Source organism: Alexandromys fortis, unplaced genomic scaffold (genome assembly GCF_014885135.2).
Source record: "Alexandromys fortis isolate MF-2015 unplaced genomic scaffold, M_Fortis_MF-2015_v1.1 scaffold_6, whole genome shotgun sequence".
In the NCBI taxonomy this organism is placed as follows: domain Eukaryota; kingdom Metazoa; phylum Chordata; class Mammalia; order Rodentia; family Cricetidae; genus Alexandromys; species Alexandromys fortis.
The window spans coordinates 8,135,864-8,152,371 of record NW_026067902.1 but is presented as its reverse complement, the minus strand read 5'-3'; the positions used below and the strand labels follow the sequence as shown (position 1 = coordinate 8,152,371).

At 38.2% G+C, this 16,508-nt stretch overlaps 1 protein-coding gene across 2 annotated transcripts in view; it reads right to left on the bottom strand.

The window, feature by feature from the left end:
- The window catches only part of Rnf24 (ring finger protein 24), a 51,733-nt gene that overhangs the window by 8,608 nt on the left and 26,617 nt on the right, over nucleotides 1–16,508 (bottom strand). For both annotated transcript variants that reach the window (XM_050133569.1, XM_050133565.1), the window contains 4 exons: nucleotides 6,777–6,926; nucleotides 2,737–2,779; nucleotides 1,088–1,129; nucleotides 67–146 (listed from right to left, as the gene is read on the bottom strand). In XM_050133569.1, coding sequence (XP_049989526.1) covers nucleotides 67–146; nucleotides 1,088–1,129; nucleotides 2,737–2,779; nucleotides 6,777–6,919 — 308 coding nt within the window. In that variant the 5' untranslated portion in view covers nucleotides 6,920–6,926. The remainder of the gene's footprint in view (nucleotides 1–66; nucleotides 147–1,087; nucleotides 1,130–2,736; nucleotides 2,780–6,776; nucleotides 6,927–16,508) is intronic.

The following is a 16,508-nucleotide window of genomic DNA, read 5'->3' as shown; positions in this document are numbered from 1 at the left end:
GGCTGGCAATGCCCCACAGCCCACAGTAAATTAGATCACATTAAATAATTCCATAACAATACTCACTTTCTGTGGAAGGCATGCTTACACGGGCAAATCCCCAGTTCATCTCGAGGCTTAAAGTCTTCTAAACACACAGCACAGAGCTGGAAGGCAAAGTCACAAGTGAGGCCAGTGTCTACCACAAAACGTGTGGGTTCCTGAAGCTCAGCTGCTAAGCAACAGGACTTATGGCTTCCCTAAGGCTCCTAGTGAGAGGATCAGGCTGCACATCCTGGGCATTTGTAGTTAAAGTCAACATGTGGAATAATATTAAATGCAGTCCTTAAAGTGGGCATGTTGAGTTGTGCCTACAAGCCCTTAGGAAGCTAAAGCAGGATTGTTGTCAATTCAAGGACAACCTGGGCTACAAATAAGAACCGATCTCAAAAACAACCCCTGAAAAATCTTAAGACTTCGTGTAAGGGTTAAGCCTCATCATCAACCTGACTGGCCTTTAGAAGTCACCTAGGACATATTAGGTGTTTACAGAGAGGTCTGACTGAGGAGGAAGACACACCTTAAGTATGGACTGGGTATCCACACTGAATATAAAGAGAGGAGGGGCAGGAAAGCCTGATGAGCATCAGTGTTCATCATGCACCTACAATCACTCAAGCCTTGCTCGCTGCCAGCTCTTCACCATGCTGAATGAATACTCAAACTGTGAGCCACAATAAATGCTCTTGTGGCTCACGCCCTTAATCCTAGCACTTGGGAGGCAGAGGCAGGTGGATCTCTGAGTTCGAGGCTAGCCTGGTCTACAAGAGCTAGACCCAGGACAGTCTCCAAAGCCACAGAGAAACCCTGTCTCAAAAAACCAAATAAATAAAAAATAAACGCTCTTTAAGTGCTGCCAGGTGTTTTGTCACAGTGGCAAGAAGAGTAAGTGATAATACATGATGTGCCTTATGGTATTGTCACTGCAGGGAGAGGGAAGGAGGGAGGTGCCTATCTTTTTCAGCTTCTGAAAATGAAGGTATTTAAGCACACCATTTGTACTAGAAAATCGCTCAAGGAAAGATTAAAATACTTAAAAGCAACTTACCTCATGTAAATTCAGTTCTTTAACTTTTTCTTTTAATATAACCTGTAAGATAAAAAAAATGCTCTTATGCCCACGTAAATATATAGGCATGTACTTTTACCCACAGCACCATCTCACCAGCCACATAAATGTGTACTTAGTGGTTACGGTATTTGCCTAGCGTGTACTGGGTTCAGGTTTCAATTCCCCACTGCCACATCCACAGAAGTGATTGAAGAATTCTCAATTCTGCTGACAAATGCTTATATGTGTATACTACATGGACAGGTAAGAAACACACACATGTATGCATATATGTGTATAGCTCATTTGCCTCAAACAATTACATTCTAACCATATATATGACAGTGCTAGCCTGGGATTCACATGCTAGCCATAAACTCATGGAGAGCTGTCTGCCTCTTCCCGGGTGCTGGGATTAACAACATTCTTTAAAGTACTCTGAGCCAGGCAGTAGGGAGGCAGAGGCGGGCGGATCTCTGTGAGTTCAAGGGCAGCCTGGTCTACAAGAGCTAGTTCCAGGACAGGCTCCAAAGCTACAGAGAAACCCTGTCTCGAAACAATCATCATCATCATAATAATACTGTATTCTGAAAAGCACTTTTTTATTTTTTAAAGAAATGGTCTCCTGTAGCTCGAGCTATTCCTGAGCTCACTGTGTAGCTAATAATGATGGTGAACCTTGGCTCCACTTCCTGAATGGCTGGAATTGCAAGTGTGTAATCCAGTTTAGGTGGTGCTGAGGGGTGGACTCGGAACCTTCTGCATGCTCAGCAAACCTCTTTTAACTGAGCTACATCTTCAGCCCTACTTCTGAATATTTTTCGGGGTAGAGCAAATCTTGGGGAAAGACATTAACACGTACTCATCTGGAGTGTGATGAAATTGGTGGAAGGAATAACCACAATTCAGTAAAACAGCACTGGCTGATGAGAATTAGTAATTCATAAAAGATTAAAATGTAAAGTTAATTTTAGAAGTTCTCTCCACATGTTGCTGGAGAGAAACACAGGGTAGTCATGAATGGTGTACAAATGAGTTCACTTCAATGAGATCATTTTTAAGACTTCCACAAAAATCAAACAGAAGAATGCATAACCCTAAAATATGACATCAATGCCAGCAAGGCTAAGCCACTACAGGGATTGCTTCAAGTTCAAGGCCAGCCTGGACTACAAAATACGTTCCAGGTCAAACTTAGGCACACAGTAAGATTCTATTTCAAAACAACAAAACCTGCCACTACCAACAAAAGCAAGCTGAGATTATAAAAACATGGGTTCTGGAGGAAGAGAACACAGAACATCTGGTCTCTGAGCTTCTGATGTATTCTTCATGAAGGAGAAAGATCCACTCAGAGGGATGTGCACTCTATTGAAGGTAATTTGAAGGGTTACAGATGGCAGCATTTACTTAAGCAAATATTGGCTGAAACTCTGTCATTTTGTTCATAATTTAAATTTTATAGCTTCAAATAATACTAATAAAAGATCATGAGAAAATCAAATTGATCTATTCTGTATTGCAAACTGACAAATGAAAAGCTAAGATGAACCCATATTAAGTGAATCTCAGTTTAAACTATAGACTCATAGTCTCAAAGTTTACTGAAATACACAATAAAAGCTAATTATAATTAAATTTCTCACCTGCTTGTAGGCATAAAATTCTTTGTGTGCTTGATGTCTTAGCCTAAAAGACACAATGAGCAGTGTGATATTGAGATTTTGGAGAAAGTACCCAGTGAACCACGGGATAGCACCCACTGTAAGTTCTAGTAAAATCTCAACAAAACAAGAGTCTCAAGATAGCAGATATTCAATGAAGATAACAATTTTGTGTGTTAAGGAAAGTCTCCTTATTTAAGTTAATTTGTCTAATTCTTAATTAAAAAATTTAAGACAATCAAGTGCAAAAACTAAGTACACAATTCAGAAATTTAAAAAAAAATGCATCTGCTGGAATAATTATCATCCGCATCAAGATATAGGTTATTCCCGAGATTCCCAAAGCTTCTGAAATTGTCCCTCCCAATTAGTGTCCACCCTTAAAACTTGCCCGACTTGGGCTTTTATCACGGATCAATGTAGATTAGCTGTGTCTGTTTTTAGATTCATACATGCATTGCTTGGTGTACCCTCCTTTGTGTTTAGTTTCTTCCAAACTATAGTCCCTGAGATTTTTTTTTGTGTCTAGTTACAGAAATGTCTGCCAAAGATTAAGAAGTTAATTCTCCTGAAGTCAATGTCTGAAGACAACCCAGCAAAGTGGTAGAAGGCTCAAAAGTTCAAGGTCATTCTTGGCTCAAGACAATATCCCACATTCTAAATAAAAAAAAAAAAGCAATGTACTATTTTACCTACTCTATTTAGGGCTGAGATCCACCTGAACCTAGTTTATGTGTTGTGAGTTAGGGTTCTAGATTCTTTTTTATCCCTATACTGGATTTACTGACTTTCTAACATTTATCAAGATCCTCCTTTCTCCATAAATGCAGTAGTTACATGTCTGGTATCTGCATATAACTGCATATGCAACATATGGATTTTCTCAGAGACTTTGCACCTTGCCCCAGTGTTCCATCTTCCTGTCCTTGCATACTGGTTCCAATGGTATCCCTCAAAAACTCCGAATCCTGAATCTGGTGTGACTGGTATCCTTAGTCAATGGGCAGAGGCAGGAAAGGGGCCAGGTGACCAAGTGATTGCGGAGCAGAGGCTAAACAGCATCCACAAGCCAAGGAAATAAGGATGGCTTGGTTGTCACCAGAAGCTAGGGAGAGGCCTCCAATGGACATGCCTAAAGAGACAGACATCAGATGGCTCACACTGATTATAATTTCAGTTCCAACACTATTTGGTGTCCACAGGCATCTGCACACATATGGTGCACATAAATTCATGTAGGTACATGCACATAAAAAACCTTTTTATTCTAAAACACAAAAGGTGCAGAGTCCTTTTTTTATATTTTTATATTTTTGATTTGAGACAGAGTATTACTATGTAGTCAGACAGGCTTTGAACTTAAAACTTCCTGCCTTAGGATCCTGAACCACTATGCTCAGCTCACATATACTTTTCTTCTTATTTCCCAACGCTTAAAGTTATAGAACCATAGTATAGTTACCATAACTAGAAAATTACATGGCATAATACCAACAGGACATTGGCCAACTATTAACAACAGGCCCTATTGGAATTCCACAGGTTTTTCACTCATGCCCTTTCCTTAGAAATACTTGGGATCACATTTTACACCTAAAGTCTCCGGTGCCCCTGCTATCATGCCATCTTATTAGCTGTTCAAACCTTTGACACTTAACTAAAATTGGTCGGGTCAGGTATTGTCAGCCATAAAAATCACTACCGTACCCTTTGTGACACAATCTTGGGGACATAAGTTAAAATCATGTCTGTATCTTATTTTTCACAAAGCTTCTTTCCAGTATTAGCATCCACCTTCCTTGCCCAGTGGTCCTAATTCTTTGTATATTTAATTGGAATTCACATGTAAAAGTGAAGGCAGACAATTATGGCAGCACCCAATTTTAATACCAGCACTTGGGAGGCAAAGGTAGGCAGATTTCTGAACTTGCAGTCAGTCTGATCTATACAGCAAACTTCAGGCTAGTCAAGGCTGCAAAGTAAGACCCTGTCTGAAAACAAAAGCAAAACCCCTTAATTTACACAATTTATTTTCATCTATGCTCTATGGGCTAAAATTCAATATGATCATTATTTGTTGCTCAGGTATATTGGGGCCAGACTATAGCTTAATGACAGAATGCTTGTCTAGCCTAGTACTGAAAGTGGGGAGGGGGCACTTGAGTTTTAATTTTGCATTTATCTATCCATGATTAGAATCCTAAGCTATGCAGAAGTTGTTTCAAACCCTTGCCCCTCCAAGTTTTACCATACCCTCTACCTTGTCTTTGAGACAGGGTCAGGATAACTTTGAACTCAGAACTGACTTGCTTCATCATCCCGAGTATGTGTGAACCACCTGATTCTTCTTTTAAAAAAAATTTTTTGAGACAAAGTATTACTTTATCCCAGGTGAGCCTGGAACTCACTATGGAGCTGAAGTTGGCCTTAGCCTTCAAAGTGCCATAATTACAGGCATGAGAATCATGTCCAGCCAGGAAAGACTTGCCACGATAAATGTAAAAATCACATGTCAGATTATCAGAAACTACAGCTAGGTGGCTCATACCTGTAACTAACTACCCTGCACTTAGAAGGCTGAGACAAGAGAAGCAAGAGTTAAGGCTAGCCTTAGATACAGAGTAAGATCCTGTCTCAAAACAACAAAAACCCAACCCCACACAAATACGCTTACCCGTTAATTCCATGTTTTCTAACTCTAAATATGTAAACCATGCTGGCCTCAAACTCACAGAGATCCACCTACCTCTGCCTCTCCAGTGCTGGGTTTAAAGGCATGCGCTACCATGCAGAGTTTCATGGAATATTTTTAATGTTGTTTTTTGATAGAGGGTCTTGCTATGTAGCTTAGTTGACTTTAAACTCTTGATCATGTTGGCTCTACTTCGCAAGTGCGAAGATTACAAGTATTTGCTACTAAACTTGGCTTATACAGATTTTTTTTTTGTTTTGTTTTTTTTTGAGACAGGGTTTCTCTGTAGCTTTGGTGCCTGTCCCAGAACTAGCTCTTGTAGACCAGGCTGGCCTTGAACTCCCAAAGATCCGCCTGCCTCTGCTGGGATTAAAGGCCTGCGCCACCACCGCCCGGCCTTATACAGAATTTTTAAAGTTAGTTTTGGATTTGAAAATTAGGTTCTATTTAACAATGTAAAAGGTAAATGTGTTCAGATAATAACAACTCAGGCAGGCATGAATCATTAGTGACAAAAATCTAACACCTCACCTGAGGCAACCTCTTCTGTCCCATGTCTCTGTATCCCATGTTAGTAGTGTGGAGTGTTTAATGTGTTATGAAGATAAATAATTACATGAATACTCAACTACTTTTCAACAGAGAGGTGTTTAAAGTCTTAAAAGACTAGATGCAAGAGGCTTTGTTGTTGTTGTTGTTTTTCCAGACAGGGTTTTTCTGTAGCTTTGGAGCCCGTCCCGGAACTCCCTGTGCAGACCAGGCTGGCCTTGAACTCACAGAGATCCCGCCAAGTGCTGGGACTAAATGCTGCAAGAGGCTTTTTAAGGCATAGCTTTTGTCTTAAGACATTATCTTCTGACCCATGATTACTTCAGATGACAGTGATGCAAAAACGCTTTCTACAAGAGCAACTTCTAGTAGACTAAATCAGGAATCTAGAGGCAGAAATAGGTAGATCTCTGTGAGTTCAAGGCCAGCCTGGTTTACATAATGGGTACCAGACCAGTCAAGAATGCAGAGATTGAGGCTCTGTCTCAAAACAAAATTTAAAAAGAGAAAGATTAAATCTTGGAGATGATGACGTAAGTGTATTTGGATGCTAATACTGTGGAAGAACTATTGAAGAGCATTTTCTACTGCAGAGTAAAACCCCTCATGCGCGGTAGGATGGAAGATTGCAGAGCAGTGGGTTACTGAACACCACAGACAGTTAAAATGCTAAGCCACTAAGGCCTTAGAAAACGGGCCCCAAAACACAGATTTTGACCTTATGGTAGAAGTAACTGTTTAACATATTCTGAAATATCAGAAAATAATAAAAATTGATTACCTAATCAAGTAGCAACAGAAGAGTAAACTAAGGATGAAGACAAATACAGCAGTGCCAAAGACCACAATATATATGTTGAGAGGCAGATTCTGGAATCCAATATTAGGCATCCTGAAGTTGTAATGTGGGAAATCTGAGCTCATGGATGAACTGTGGGAAAGAAAGAATGGAAAAGAATTAGGTGTGGACAAGCATGGTGGTACATGTCTGTAATCCCAGCCCTTGGGAGGAGGCGAGAGGACTGCTATGAGTTTGAAGTTAGCTAAAGCTATATAGCAAGACTGTAAAAATAAAATACCAAACCTCCAAATACCCCAAAACAAACTCCCTTAGAACCAAAATAGCATTATTTATTTATTCATGAACAGGTAAAAGTTTTCTAATGCTTGACCTGAACTAAAATAAGCTAAAGTATTAATATTCTTGTCCTTCCTTCACCACACCAAATATTTAACAATTTTATTAAATTAAAAACATAAAGCATATCAGCTCTCATTCATTCATAAGGCACTTCATGAAATAATGCCAGTAATTAATCAACACAAAAGCCTCAAAGTGCAAAAAGAAAAAAATATATTAAAACTACTCAGATTATTTACTTAATAACTCACCCCTTTATGTAGCAATATTTACCTCATAATTTACCAGTACTTATAATGGTAATATATGAAATATAATGAAAAATAACTCATGTGGGCTGGTAATGTGGCACTCTTGACAACCTAAGTTCCATCCTCAGAGCCCATGTGAAGGGGAGAAAATGGACTCTGCACTGTGGCAAACGACATGCACAATAACAATAAAACACATATTTCTCAGAAAAAGAAGATTAAATAATTATATAGCATCAAATGTTACAGGTTGGTTGTTTCTCAAAAAGTTAAAGAGTTGGGCCTGGTAATGCTCAGAAGCAGAGGCAGGTAGATTTCTGTGAGTTCAAGGCCAGCTTGGTCTACAAGGGGTTCTACCTAAGGAGTTCCAGAGATACACAGTGAGAGACTACAAAAAGAAAACAAAATGAAAAGTTAAATAAGATTATCATGTAATATATCCCACAGATCTGAAAACAAATTCTTGTGTACTTTTAGTAGCACTATTCATTGTTGCTCTAAAGTGAAAGAGCCTAGATGTCTATTGAGATGAACAGATGACAACTGTGGTTTGTCACCTATAATGGATTCCTAGTTTGTCATAAAAAGGTGGACTAAATTCTCTGGGAACCCACCAGTCAGGGAAGCAAGTAAGCTAACTTCAGATCTTCACCTTTACCCCCTCTCCTCCAAACCCAATCCCTCAGTCTCACCCAGCTCTGTAAGAGATCTTCAGCTCAGGCTTCCCTCTTTGCATGCTCCTCCCCTATCTCCAGCAGATCACACAGATCTTCCCCTCCAGGCTTCCTTCCCCCATTCATCTCTTTATCCCAGTCCCTAATTACACCAGGCTTTCCCTGGGAAACTGCGAGCCAAGCCAGTCACAGCAGCAAGCAGGCTAACTGCTGATCTTCACTCTCCCTCTTCTACAAATCCAGTTCCCCAGTCTCACCCCCCAGCTCTACAGCAGACTACCTGCTGTGGCCTCTCTTCACTCTGCCCCTATTCCTAGGGGACTAAACAGACTCTACTGGAACACCTTGCTTACTTTCCTCCTGTGGACCCCTTGAAACACTCCCCAAGCCCATCCCCATTCCCAAGTCCTAGAAACACATTTTACCTGGAACACCCAGAGACCACATCCAGGGTCCCAGAAGAATTTCCTACCAGGCATCACACAGTCACCACACTCTAAGAAGCAGAGAGGAAACAGAAACCAAGGAACAAAACACCGACACAACAAAGACCAGATATTAGCCCTAGAGTTACAATCATCACAAACCCAGATGCCTAGACACCACCATAAAAACACAATAACAGTCAAGACAATATGTCTCCACTACAGTCCGGCAATCTTACTATAGTAGTAAGTACTGTAATACTTCGAAAACTGCAACACAGTTGAGGCACAGGACAAGGACCTTAACAGCCTTTATAAATATGATAGAGGATCTTAAAGAGGAAATTAATAAATAGATGAACAAAAAGTAGGAAGAAATGAGTATAACAAAGAGCTTAAAGTAGAATCAATAAAAAAAAAAGCCAAAACACCCATGTGCTATCCCAGCACTCAGGAGGCAGAGACAGGCGGCTCTCTTTGAGTTCAAGGCCAACCTGGTCTACATAGTGAGTGAGTTCCAAGACAACAGGACTGTTTCACAAAGAAACTCTGTCTTGGAGGGAAAAGGAAGGAAGAAAGAAGGGAGAAAGGGAAGAAAGAAAGAAAAAGAAAAGAAAAAGAAAGCATAAATTGAAGAAAATCCGGAAAAGAAAAATTAGGAACTTGAACAGGAATTTCACGACAAGCCTCACCAACAGAATACAAGAGATGGAAGAGAGAATCCCAAGCATTGAAAACATGATAGAAGAAATGGATACCTTGGTCAAAGAAAATGTTACATCTAAAAATATATTGGCACAAAACATCCAGGAAATTGGAGACACTATGAAAAGACCAAATGAAGATTAGGACTAGAAACAACCCAGGGCAAAGGCACAGAAAATAGAACAGATGAGAAAAGAAATTCCCTTGGCACACAATAATCAAAACCAGTAACTATACAGAACAAAGAAAGAATATTAAAATCTGCAAGGGATATAAAGGTAGACCTATTAGAATAACACCTAACTTCTCATTGTAGACTTTAAAGCCTGATGTAGAGCAAAAAGATGTTTTATAAGCTGAGACCACAGATGCCATCCCAGACTACTATACCTAGCCAAACTTTCAATCACAATAGATAGGGAAAACAAGACATTTAAAGATAAAACCAAATTTAAGCAATATCTATCTATAAATTCAGCCCTATAAGATGATAGAAGGAAAACTTCAACCTAAAGGTTATCCACACCCAAGAAAACACAAGGAATAAATAATTGTAGACCAGTAAATCAAAAAAGGGGAAACACACACACAATCACCACAAAATAACAGGAGTCAATGAATACTGCTCTGCCGTGGAATATTTCTTTACAATGCGTGAATATATGCACAATGATTGGTTTAATAAATGAGCTGACTGATCAACAGCTGAACAGAATAAGGTTAGGCAGGAGAGTCAAACTGAGAAGGCTGGGAGGAAGGAGGATGGAGTATGGAGTTGCCAGGAGGATGCAGAGGGAGCAGGAGATGAATGTGCCATGTTAATAAAGGTTCTGTCATGTGGCAGAGCGTAAATAAGAAATATGGGTTAACTTAAAATGTAAGAGATAGTAGTAAGCCTGAGTTATTGGCCAAATGTGTTTATTTGAGAGTAACTGGGGGTCAAAAAAACCTCTTCCTACAAATGGTGCCCACCATCTGGTATAGATCCACATAAGACCTAGAAAAGCTTTTAAAAAGTTCTAAATACACAAAAATGGAGCCAGCCACAATGCAGAGATGTGTCTCCCAACAGCTGCATACAAAATGGAGTCAGTCACCAACCTCCGTGAGTTAAGCCGAGTGTCAGGTTCCCACAGTCTCTCCACGTGGGCCATGGTATAGAAAAGCTTCTCCCAGCTGCTGTCTGTGGGTTTAAGTGCTCTACCAGCATGCTTTATGGAGGGTTTAGGGTTTTGATCATGAAAATAGAAAAGGTTACAGACACACAATAAAGACAGATTCAGACAGGAAAAAAAAAACCTCTAAATGGGTTAATGTGTTTAAAAAAATATGTGTAGAATCAGGAGAAAAAAAAGAAAAGGGGTAAAGAAAGTTCTTTTAAAAAATCATCTTTGGCTGACTTGTGTAGAATGCAGTCTATATTTATATTTATATATACACAAATATGTATGTTACCTTTAAAATTTTATATATTTTTTTCAGAACAAGGGTACCAAACACCAATAAAAATGGATGGACCAGGTGATCCAGCATCCAAAACAGCTTCAAGGGTACTGACTGAGATGATCCAGCCTCACAGAATACTCTAATCAAGATCTAATGATTATCCCGATTTTCACAAGGTTCCCTCAAAGATTATCAGCACCCCCAGACAACAGGAAGCAGTTTAGAGAAAACAATGTCCACATTCCCAAAATACTGGTTATTGTTGTATGTTATCATTTAAGGGGGGGTGGTTAAAAGTTGTTATTGGTAATGGTCAGGAAAAAAGCTAAACAAAAAAGATTAGATTCAAAGATCTCTCTCTGAAAAGAAAAAGGGAAATATAGAAATGATAGGATAGAATGGTAGATTATTGAATCTACTTTTAAACCATGAAAGCAACTACTTGACTTAAATATTTTACCCTGGTATAGATTTTTGTATACTAATACAAATTTAAAGTTAATTTTGTTATATTGTATGTATGTGTCTATTCTTGTTTGAGTTATTGTGCTTATGTAACTCATTTAAAATGTAATGTATAGATTAACAGTCAAACCTGTAGTCATGTTAGATGTTTTCAAGATCATAAACAAATATACTTAGATAAATAGATGGTCTTCAAACACTTCAAAGACCTACAGAATATGGTACTTAATGTTTAATAACTTAAGGCTTTTCATGAAAGTGAGACATGTATAATCCTGGCAGCACCGATTTACTTCAGAGAAAATAATGGGCATTGAAGAAACTCTATATGGAATTTGCTTTCTTTATGGCAAAAGAAAGCAAAGAAAATGCCCTTGCCCCAATTGCTGACACTTAATGTCCAAATGGAACCAACAGGATGCAAGAAAGGTGACTGCTTAACTTTGCCAAGAGAAGGTAGGAAAGTCCTTCAAAATTCCTCACTTCTCAGGAAAGTCTGTCAGATATGCTAGGCCTGTAGGCCAGAGTTGTATACCCAAATAATACAGAAGAACTCTGGGTGACTGTCTAGGCAGTCTGATGAACCTGACAACAGGTAACATTTTGCCCTTCTGAGGTCCTTGATAGAGTTGAAGACCAGATAGTTATAGTTTTCCTTAGCCATGATAAAAAGGTATATTATATGTAAAACTTTAGATTTACTATGAAAGGTAGATAGTAAAATATTTTCTCTAATTTTGCTAAATACAAATAGACTGGATATTATAACTATAATTCTTACTTGATAACTGTTTTTGTTGTATATAATTTTACTATGTTAATGTTAAAATTTTTCTTTTTTATTTAGACAAAATTGGAAAAATATTGTGGAATATTCCTTTACAATGTGCAAATATGTGTCACTATAATTGGTTTAATAAACAAGCTGACTGGTCAATAACTGAACAGAATAAGGTTAGGCAGGAAAGTCAAACTGAGAACCTGTGAGGAAGAAGGGTGGAGTATGGAGTTGTCAGGTAGACCCAGAGGGAGCAGGAGACAAATGTTAATAAAGGTACTGCCATGAGGCAGAACATAAATAAGAAATATGGGTTGACTTAAAATATAAGAGATTGTTAGTAATAAGCTTGAGCTATGGGCTGAGCATTTATAATTAATATAAACCTCAGTGTGTTTATTTGAGAGTTGACTGCAGGACAGGAAAACTGCCTACACTGCTCATTGGTAACTCTCAACACCAATGGTCTCAGTATCCCCTACAACAAAAAACACACAATAAAAGACTGGATAGAAAACAGGATCCATCCTTCAGCTGCATACAAGAAACACACTTTCACATCAAGGATAGATATTACCTAAGACTAAAGGAATGAAAGAAGGTATTCCAAGCAAATGGACCTAAGAAGCAAGTTGGCGTAGTCATCTTAATGTCTGACAAAATAGACTTCAAACCAAAATAATCAGAAGAGATAGGGAAGGACGCTACTTACTCAAATGAAAAATCCACCAAGAAGACATTGCAGTTTTTAACTTCTATGCACCAAATACAAGGGCACTTATGTTCATAAGAAACACAACCACAGCTTAAATCATATATTAACTCACACACAACGATAGTGAGTGACTTCAATACTCCAGTCTCACCAATAAACAGGTCATCCAGACAAAAACTAAACAGAAAAAGCTAAATGGAGCTAAATGATGTCATAAACCAAATGAACCCAGCAGATATTCAAAGAACACTCCATTGAAACAGTAAAAAAAAAAAAATACTTCCTTCTTAGCAGCAGTTCATGAAACTTTCTCCAAAATTGAGCATATACTTAGACACAAAGTCAAGACTCAACAGATACAAGAAAACTGAACTAACATCCTGCATCCTCTCTGATCACCACAGACCAAAGCTGGATATCAACAACAAAAACAAGAAAAAGCTTACAAAAACTGGAAACTGAACAATTCACCACTGAATGAAAACTGGATCAAGACATAAATTAAGAAGGAAATTAAGGGCTGGAGAGATGGCTCAGTGGTTAAGAGCACCACCTGCTAGTTTAAAGGTCCTAAGTTCAATTCCCAGCAACCACATGGCTTACAACCATCTGTAATGAGACCTAATGCCCTCTTCTGGCCTGCAGGCAAGCATGTAGGAAGACTATGATATACACAATAAATAAATATTTAAAAAAAGAAGGAAATTAAAAATTTCTAGAACTGAATGAAAATGAATATACAACATACCCAGACTTGTGGGAGAAAATAAAGGTAATTCTCCAAGGCAAGTTCAAAATACTAGGTGCCTACTTACAAAAAAGGACAGATTTAATTCATACTAATAAAAGCACACTTGAATGCTCTAGAACTAAAAAAAGAAATCATACCCAAAAGGAGTAGATAGCAATAAATATCAACCTCAGGGCCAAAATCAATAAAATAGAAACAACAACGATAAAAACAATACTAAGAATCAATGAAGCAAAGAGAGGGTTCTTTGAGATCATCAGTAAAATTGACAAACCCTTAGGCAAATTAACTAAAAGGTGCAAAGAGAAGTAAATTAACAGACACCAAGGAAATCCAGAGAATCCTAAGGGCAGACTTTAAAATCCTGTACTCTGAACTGGAAAATTTAAAAGAAATGGATAATTTTCTTGATATATACATACCACCTACCCAAGTTAAATCAAGATCAGATGCACAATTCAAACACATCTATAACTCTATTTATCACTTCTATTTAGAAGTAGTAATTAAAAGTCTACAAAACAAACAAACGAAAGGGCCAGATGGCTTTAGTTCCGAATTTTATCAGTCTTTCAAAGAATTAATGCCAATACTTCTCAAATTATTTCACAAAATAGAAACAGAAGAAACTTTGCCCAATTCATTTTATGAGGCCACAATTACACTGATACCCAACCCACATAAAGATTTAAAAAATTAAAGATCAATTTCCCTTTTGAATACAGATGCAAAAATTCTCAATAAAATACTTGCAAACTGAATCCAAGAACATATCAAAAAGATCATCCACCGTGATCAAGTGGCTTCATCCCAGAGATGCAGGGATGGTTCAACATACGTAAAATCCATAATTTCATTAATAGTCTCGACAGGACAATTTTCAGTTTTATATGGACACACACACAAAACAAGAATAACTAAAACAATCCTGAATAATAAAATAACTGCTGGAAGTATCACCATCCCTTACCTCAAACTGTACTACAGAGATACAGTAATAAAAACAGCATGGTACTGGCACAAAAACAAACACACTGATTAATGGAATTAAAGACCCAGACATAAATCCTCACACCTATGGACACCTGCTTTTTGGTAAAGAAGCTAGAAATACATACAGGAAAAAGGCAGCAACTTCAACAAATGGTGCTGGATGTAGAAGAATCCAAATAGACCCATACTTCTCACCCTGGATAAAACTTAACTGCAAATGAATCAAAGACCTCAACATAAAACCAGATACACTGAACCTTCAGAAGAGAAAATGAGGAATAGCCTTCAATGTATTGGCACAGTAAAGACTTTCTGAAGCACAGGTGTGAAGATCAACAATAAATGAAACTGAAAAGCTTCTGCATGGGAAAGAACACTACCATTTGAACAAGATGGCAATCTACAGAATGGGAAAAGATTTTAGCAATTAAATATATGACGGAGGGCTAATACCAGAATATATAAAGAACTTGATCAAAACTGGATATCAAGAAAACAAACAACTCAATTAAAAAATGGGGTCCAGATCAGATCTAAATAGAACATTCTTAAAAGAGGAAACTCAAATAGCTGAGAAACACTTAAAATAAATGTTCAACATCCTTAGGGAAATTCAAATCAAAACTACTTTGAAATTTCATCTTACACCTATCAGAATGGCTAAGATCAATGACACAAGTGACAGCTCATGCTGGCAAGGATGTGGAGTAAGGGAAACACTCATTCACCGCTGGTGGAACTGCAAACTTGTACAGCCTCTACAGAATTCAGTGTGGTGGTTCCTCAAGAAGATAAGAATTGACCTACCTCCAGAATCAGCTATACCACTCTCAGGTATATATATACCAAATATATATGTCCTACCAAAGACACTTGCTCAACATGTTCATTTCAATAGCCAGAAATTGGAACATAACCTTTACATTATCAATTTTAAAAGAACAGAAAAATACTGAAAATGAACTGGATAACCCAACTTTAGAAGAACAAATCATGTAAGTCAGAAGAAATAAAGCGAAACCCCAAAATAAATAAACTAAAAAAAAAATGGTTTGAGTCAACTAAACAAATAAAAAGATAAGATTTTTTATGCTGAAATCTTTAAAAATTAATGAGAATTTGAGTATTAATTTCCTAATTTAGATTAATGGACTTATTGTTATACAAATAGCCAAACTGGCTCAAGAAGACCTGATTTAATATATGAGAACCTTAAGCATGCTAGGCAAGCACTCTTACAACTAAGTTGCATTCTTACACAGCAGCAGAAAATTGCTTGGGGCTGCAAAGCCATTCTGTAGGCTGTTTTTCGTTTACATTTTATTTATTTATTTATTTATTTATTAAAGATTTCTGTCTCTTCCCAGCCACCGCCTCCCATTTCCCTCCCCTTCCCCCAATCAAGTCCCCCTCCCTCATCAGCCCAAAGAGCAATCAGGGTTCCCTGCCCTGTGGGAAGTCCAAGGACCACCCACCTCCATCCAGGTCTAGTAAGGTGAGCATCCAAACTGCCTAGGCTCCCACAAAGCCAGTACGTGCAGTAGGATCAAAAACCCATTGCCATTGCTCTTGAGTTCTCAGTAGTCTTCATTGTTCGCTATGTTCAGCGAGTCCGGTTTTATCCCAGGCTTTTTCAGACCCGGGCCAGCTGGCCTTGGTGAGTTCCCGATAGAACATCCCCATTGTCTCAGTGTGTGGAACAGTTTTTTTTTAAATACTTCAAAATTTCCCTATACCTTTTTTTCCCAGGTAAGTTTATTTTAAAGATCAATTTTCTTATTGTGTATAGGTGTGTCTGCATGTGTACATTAGTACAGGTGCCTGAGGAGACAAGAGGCATTGGATTCCCTGGAGCTGGAATTAAATATCCACCTGAAGTGGATACTGGGAACTGAGCCCAGGTCCTCTGAGAGAGTAGTTAAGTGCTCTTAACCTCTGAGCCATTGATCAAGTCCTTGGGTTCTAAAATGTTCTCTTGGGAAGGAGACTGAAAAGAGTATCAAAATGTATAGTTTACATAAGAACAGGTTTTGTTAAAGTCTGAATGCTTGTCTCCTTCCAAATTTATGTTACAGTTATTTTCTGTTGTGATAGTATTATAAGCAAGACCTCTGAGAGGTACACAACCACGGGGCTATTCCTCATGAATAGATATCGTGGGTTTGGCCA